The sequence below is a fragment of the Ipomoea nil genome, unplaced genomic scaffold (assembly GCF_001879475.1).
Source record: "Ipomoea nil cultivar Tokyo-kokei standard unplaced genomic scaffold, Asagao_1.1 scaffold3069, whole genome shotgun sequence".
NCBI classification, from domain to species: Eukaryota; Viridiplantae; Streptophyta; class Magnoliopsida; order Solanales; family Convolvulaceae; genus Ipomoea; species Ipomoea nil.
The window spans coordinates 6,899,813-6,907,230 of NW_017619497.1; the positions used below are offsets into that span (position 1 = coordinate 6,899,813).

The following is a 7,418-nucleotide window of genomic DNA, read 5'->3' on the forward strand; positions in this document are numbered from 1 at the left end:
GCCCTAAGGACCGCATTCAAGACTCCTATTGGTGTTTCCCCGTTTAAACTTGTGTTCGGGAAGTCATGTCATTTGCCGGTTGAGTATGAACACAAGGCATATTGGGCAGTTTCAAGGTTGAATTTGGATGAGGACTCGGCAAGAGAGAAGAGGTTGTTACATTTGAATGAGCTTGAGGAGTTCCGGATGGATGCCTATGAGAATGCAAGGATCTACAAGGAAAGAACCAAGTACTTTCATGATAAGAGAATTTTGAGGAGGAACTTTGAACCGGGTAACCAAGTGTTACTATATAATTCAAGACTCAAGTTGTTTCCCGGTAAACTCAAGTCGAGGTGGTCGGGCCCTTTCCGAGTAGTGGAACATTACCCATCGGGCGCCGTTTCAATTGTGGCTAAGTCGGGAGATCCTTTTATGGTGAATGGGCAAAGGTTGAAGCTCTTCAATGAGCCGGAATTCAAAGAAAAGGAGGCTAATGTGGTTTGGGATCTCTTCTATCCCTCATATACTTGAACACCAAAGGTCAAGTCGAGCTAGCGACGTTAAACGTAGCGCTTCATGGGAGGCACCCCATGTTATCTTTCATTTTATAACACTTTACTTTCTTCTCTATTTTTCTTTACACTTTTATTTTTGATATATCATGCTCTCACTTGTGCTTATTGTGCTACCTTTTATCCCTTGTGCTTTATTTTCTTTTACATCGAGGACGATGTAATTTCTAAGTGTGGGGGGTGGACAAAATATTGGAGGGAAAATTTTGAAATTTTGAAACTTTTTGAAACCTTGCTTGGATGAGTCATTGTGCATAATGTTGGGTAAATTTCTCATCTTTGTTTGAAGTTGTGATCACTCCCTCTTTGTTGGTTTGTGGTTTGATTTGGTGGTGCTTGTTGCAATGCAATTTGTGATTGATGATTTGAGGTATAACACATGATTGATCTATTCTCTTGCCAATTGCCTTGTTAACCTATTAATAAATGAATAAATTCTTGATCTTGTGTGTTATGCTTTGCTAGTGAAGGCTTATGTGAGATTCCGGTCATGGTTGTTTTGCTAGAACTTGCCTCATTACTCTCCAAGTGAAGTCTAAGATTTGCATGTTTAGAAATGATTTAGGCCATTTTTGTTTAGCCCGAGCCTTTCAAGCCTACCATTTACACATGTGTTTACCACTAGTTGTCCCCGTTGAGCCTTTTGTGTTTGTTTAATAAGTGCTAAGCACTTGTCCCTTCATTGTGATTGTTTTTCCTTGTGTTAACCCTCATCATTTACCCTTAACCCCTAGCCAAAATATTTCCCTCCACCCTTGAGAGAATAGAACATTTATTCTTTTTTCTTTGAAGAGATCTTTATTGGAGCTTATTTTGTTAGCAATCCTCTTGATAATTTTGTCTAAGTGTGGGGGTATTGGTTCATGGAACAAGTTTGTTTATTGTTTTGCAATGAAAGGAAAGAAAAGAAAAAAATAATGATGAGAAAATTGAAAAAAAAAAGTCATGAAAAAAGAGATGAAATGAGAAAAAATGAAAAGAAAAGGAAGAAGAATAAAAGTTTGAAGCTTGATTCTAGTTTGTTTTGAAAGTTGTACTCAACCCCCACTACTTTAGAGTGTTGCTTTATGTTTCATTGTAAATTGCTCCTTAGCTTATAAATGTCATATCTCTTCTAGCCTCAATTGTGAATAAATGTGAAGTTCTCTCCTTTGTTTATTTTCCTTACCCCTTCTTTGTTAGTCATTCACCCTTAGCCCCATTACAAGCCTAATAAAGACCTATTTGATCTTAGCATGCAATCTTGGAGTTGAACTAGTGGGAGTATGAAGGGCAAGCCTATGGAATCTCATTCAAAGCCAAGTTTTGCATAATCTCAACTTAGTATTGTGCACACTTGATCCTCACACACTTTAATAATTTTGGTGCTTGGTTATTGGCTTGAGAATGGAACTTGTGTGGGATGCTAAAATGATTCTTGAAAGAAGTTGCGTTGTAGCAAGTCGGTTTGCGGATTGATAAGTTGTGCAAGTTGGGAGTGTGATCAATTTCATTGCTTGGATGGTAATTTGTCTTGTCTTTGCTTGAGGACAAGCAAATGTTTAAGTGTGGGGGAGTTGATAAGTGCATTTATGTCCATATTTTTACCCCTTGTATAGACATATTTTGAGTGACAACCACTTTGATTTTATGCAAAGAAGTGCCTTAATTCCTTTGTTTATATCTTTTGATGCATAAATTGTAGAGTGCAGGCAATTGTGTATTTTTGAGGTATTTTGGATGAATTTGGAGTCAATGAGAGCCAAATATGAAGCTATGGAGATGGATGCAACACTTCCAAAGGAGTCTAGGGTGGTTCTTTCAATGGTCTTGGTCATGTGGGCAAACCAAAGCAAAAGAGAAGCAAGCACCATGCAATTGCAATTTCTGACCTGCACGTCGACGTCATGGTTCTTGGACCATATCTCAAGCTAAAAACATCCAAATTACATGATTCTTGTCCCATTGCAAAGAAGACTCAAAGGGCTACAACTCATATTCAGACATCAAAGCCTAAAAAGGAAGCCACAGTGGTCAAAATCATCCTTGAAGTTGAAGTTCCGAACTTACAGATTTCACCCGAAACTGACCACTATTTGGTAATTTGATCATATCTTGGCCTAAGATTGTCCAAATTAAGTGATTCTTGCGCCATTTGAAAGAAGACTCGAAGATATACAACTTTCATGAAGACACCGAAACCTAATTCTAAAGAAAAAAGGGTCAAAATTAGCCTGCAAGTCGAAGTTCTGTTGCAGATCAGCACTCGACGCGTCGAGAATTACTCTCGACGCGTCGAATCCTGGCAGAATGTCGAGCAGCCCATCTCTGTTTTCTTTTGACTGCGGTTATAACTCTTTTTTTTGGAGAAAAAAGAGAGGAGAGAACCCTAGATAGCAAGAACTCGTTTTCCTTTCATTTCCTTAGCTTAGATTAGTCTAGTATTTCATCTCTAACTCTTCTACAAAGCTTGTAATCATGGATTGGAGTGAGATTCAACCACAAAATCTTCATCTTCAATAGAGAAGCTTCTTACTCTTCTTCTTAAGCTTTTGTGCAATGTTTATGATATTTTCTTGTGCTTTGTTGTTATTTATGCTTATGAAGTGTGAGTAGTTCGTTTTTGGGCTTGGATTAGGGTGATATTGCTAACCTAGATGCTAAATAGGTGATTATTGCATAAGGGGGAAGAACCCTAACCTAGGGTTCATTTGTTTGAGTTGGTTTTATGTTTAATCTTGCTAATATTTGGTACGTAACTCTTATTAGCTTGCTTTTGGATAGTTTTTCTCCACAATGAAAGTTGGGGGAAGAATTTAAGCCTCTCCTTTCTCTAAACCCATTTTCTTTCTATGAAAATAGGGAAGAATTGGGGGCCTAAATGCTTATGTGCTTTAAGAGCTAGGAATTGATACACCATGAAAGTGGGGCAATCCTTGCTCTAATCCTTGTTCTTTAGCTTATGAAAATGGCTTTAAGCTAGGATTTTTATGTGCTTTGCCCTTATGTTCCCTTGGTTAATGTTCTCCCCTAATCCCTAAGTTGTTAAAGCATCTAGAAGGCAACATCCCCTAATTTGAGCCCATCTTTTATCATTGTGATTGCTTGTGTTTAAATTGCATTGTCTTAACTAGATTTTTAGCCCTTAATTGTTGACATTACCCAACCATGAATTTGAATTTGCTTGGATTCTTGTGGGTTCCAATACTTTGGTGCCTAGAACTTTAGTTATCACTCAAGTACGTGCCATAGTCCCAATCCCTTGCGGAACGACAATTTACACCCGTATACTCACCACCTCTTTCCCCTACATCAAAAGTTTAACCCGAGTACCATTAGACCACATAGTCTTGGTATTAATTACTACGCAAATATAAGATAATAAAATTGCGTCTTGTTTAATAGTTATAACGTTTATCATAATAAGTATTTGATCTGACAATTGATATTGATATGGCAAATTATGCTATGGACCCGTGTCCACCATGTGCATGGTGGACACGCAGTACATTCATAATTTATATACTATATATTCATAATTTCTATATTGTACATTCATAATTTCTAAACTGTAGATCCATAATTTCTATACTGTAGATTCATAATTTATATACTGCACATTCATAATGTCTGTACTGTATGAATCTACATTATAAATTTTATGAATCTACAATATAGAAATTATGAATCTATAGTATAGAAATTATGAATCTACAGTATAGAAATTATGATTGTGCAGTATAGAAATTATGAATCTACAGTATAGAAATTATGAATGTGCAGTATAGAAATTATGAATCTACATTATAAATTTTATAAATCTACAGTATAAAAATTATGAATCTACAGTATAGAAATTATGAATGTATAATATAAAAATTATAAATGTACAGCGTGTCCACCATGCATATGGTGAAAGACGGGTCAAGGCATAACTCTCCATATTGATATTAGGAGGCCAATGCGCTTAATCCTCACACCAAATATAATTGAATATGATTTAGTTAGCTTTAGTATGATGGCAGCGATTTCCCAGCCAAGTCAATGTCCGGTTCGTTGACGAGTGACGTAACGACCGCCGTGGTCCATCAATGACTTGACGATTAATTATTAAAATTTTATATTGTTCTCCCGCAAATGGTGTCACAACTCGTAAGTAATCACGCAACATCTATGCTTTTATGAGTACGCGTTCCACAACAAAAATATCGCAACATTTTATTTGAATAGTATTGCCATAAGATATATATATATATATATATATATATATATATATATATATATATATATATATGATTATTGTTTTGGTCTACCCCAAACGGTATGGATGAAATCTATAAATAGTTATGGCATATTTGGGACATTGTATCCTCAAAAAAACTCACCACCCATCCTCTAGCTTAGCTTGCCCGAACCACTATGGCCCTAAACTTCAATTCCAAATGCATTCTTGCAATCCTTTTCCTCTTGGGGACGTGCGCTTACGAAGTCACTTCCCGCACCCTTGAAGAGGCATCCTTGGTCCAACGTCATGAGCGGTGGATGGCTCGCCATGCACGCTCATATAAAGATGATGTTGAAAAAGCTAACCGATTCAAAATATTCAAACAAAACTTAGAGTTCATTGAATCGTTCAATAAAGTTGGCAACCGATCTTACAAACTCGGTCTGAACAAATTTTCAGATATGAGCCACGAAGAGTTCAAAGCCACAATGCTTATTGACGAAAACAATTTTGTCGCTCGCCCTACTAAGATTCCGAAAGGAAACTCGTTTGGAAATAATGAGAGTCTCATTGATGCTCCAAACAGTGTGAACTGGATAAAGAGTGGAGCTGTTACTGCAATCAAAAATCAACATCGATGTGGTAAGTAATGAATGATATTATTTATTTCATATTATTGTGCATGTGATGGTATTACACTTGCAATCCGTCATCAATATCAAGTTGGTCAAACTGTTAACTTAATAACAAAAAGGTTACAAGTTCAACACCGAATGAGATAATTTATTGACCTTTTTCGTTTGAATTGATTAGAATTTTTTCCAAATTTAATCTCACTACTTTTAAATCGTTACTCCTGTCGATATAATTTTTGGTCACCGGTGATTTATCTTAAAGGATAAAATTGTCATTTGTTACATTTTTTAGTAAACTTCTCCGTGAGGGGACTGAAAATGACAATTTTGTCCTTCAAAATAAGTCACCGATAACTAAAAATTGATTACCGGTAATTAGAATTAGGTTAGAAGGTCTAAATGTGGTAATGATTTAAAAGTCGTGAAACTAAATATGAAAAAATTAATAATCGGAGACCAAATCTGAAAATAGTCTCATAGTCATGAAACCAAAAGTGAAATAAAAATTCAGTTATTAGCAATTTAGATTGATTTACTTCCTTTACTGAAGTAACAATACCAAATTTATGTGATGCGTACCATTAAATACTGACTACAAATTTTCCTCTTATAAATTAGGTGCATGCTGGGCATTTTCAACAGTCGCAGCAGTGGAAGGAATAACCCAGATAAAAACCGGGCGGTTAGTTCCCTTGTCGGAGCAACAACTCGTGGACTGCGACACGACCAACAGCGGCTGCGGCGGCGGCTGGCCAACCAAGGCATTCCAGTACGTGCAGGAAGCCAACGGACTCATGTCCGAATCCAACTATCCCTACCAGGGCTACCAGCAAGCCACGTGCGCCACCGCCGGAGGCTACGCGGCGGCAACCATCACCGGGTTTCAGCAGGTGGAGGAGGGCGAGGACGCGCTCCTCCAGGCCGTCAGCAACCAGCCAGTCTCCATCATCATATCTCTCGACGGCTACGAGCTCCAACATTATGACAGCGGCGTCTTCTCCGGCGATTGCGGGAGCGGCTCCTTGCACGCCATCACGGCGGTGGGCTACGACACCTCCATGGAGGGGGGAAAGTATTGGCTGGTAAAAAATTCATGGGGCACCACCTGGGGCGAGAATGGGTACATAAAAATGGCGAGAGACGTGGTTGAGGGAGGACTCTGTGGCCTGGCCAAAATGGCTTCTTACCCTACCATTGATTAACCATCTAAATATAATTAATTAAGTTTAAACCCTGGCTTTGGACTGGGTCGGACTTTAATTAATTTGATGCAAGATATTTTGCACTCTATCAATTATATATAGTAATATTATATTTGTATCCAAAAAGTTTAGATTATACTCCACATGCATAAGGTAGAGTGTAATATAAATTCTGAATTCTGTTTCATTGATGTATCAAAAGAAATATAATACTAAATATTTAAATTTGAATTTTGTTTCACTAACGTTTCAAGTTCGAATCCTAGTGACAATGACTTATTAACATTTTTTGTTTGAGCTAGTCAATTATGATAATTTAGGCTCGTTTACCTCATCGTGGTTATTTGTTAGTTAGGGCTACAAGGTGTAGTTTACTCAGTGTGCACCCTCGAATAGCTATTGCAAGTTTCCTCATCACCCCAAAAACAAATATTAATTATGTGTTTTATTCATGAGCGTGGAGTCTAAAATTGATACAAGTCACAATGAATTGAAAAGTATTAGATATTACCATATTCACATTCTTAGCTTAAAATTATGTGAAATAATTTGAATTAGGCACCCCATTAGAAAGACTTGATAGCTAGGATGGTGATGTATGTATACTATTGGGTGAACTTGGTTTATATAATCTCAAATTATGGGCACTGTAATGATCATTCCATATATAATCTCAGCTGATTGCCTTATATTTTCTCGGGTCAAAGACTGAAATAGAAATATATTAGGAATCAATAACAAAAATAAGAAAGTTTTAAAAGGTGAATAATATTGAAAAAAATTCATTTGAGACATGCGTTCCTTGTCAGAAATGTATATCCCA

General features: G+C 37.0%; 1 protein-coding gene across 1 annotated transcript; it reads left to right on the top strand.

The window, feature by feature from the left end:
• The first annotated feature begins 4,900 nt into the window (after positions 1–4,900).
• LOC109164628 (ervatamin-B-like) lies at positions 4,901–6,834 on the top strand. Its single transcript, XM_019313146.1, has 2 exons — positions 4,901–5,400; positions 6,012–6,834. Exons 1-2 carry the CDS (start codon positions 4,953–4,955, stop codon positions 6,593–6,595), a joined length of 1,032 nt encoding a protein of 343 aa, XP_019168691.1. The 5' UTR covers positions 4,901–4,952; the 3' UTR covers positions 6,596–6,834.
• The last annotated feature ends 584 nt before the right edge of the window (positions 6,835–7,418 follow it).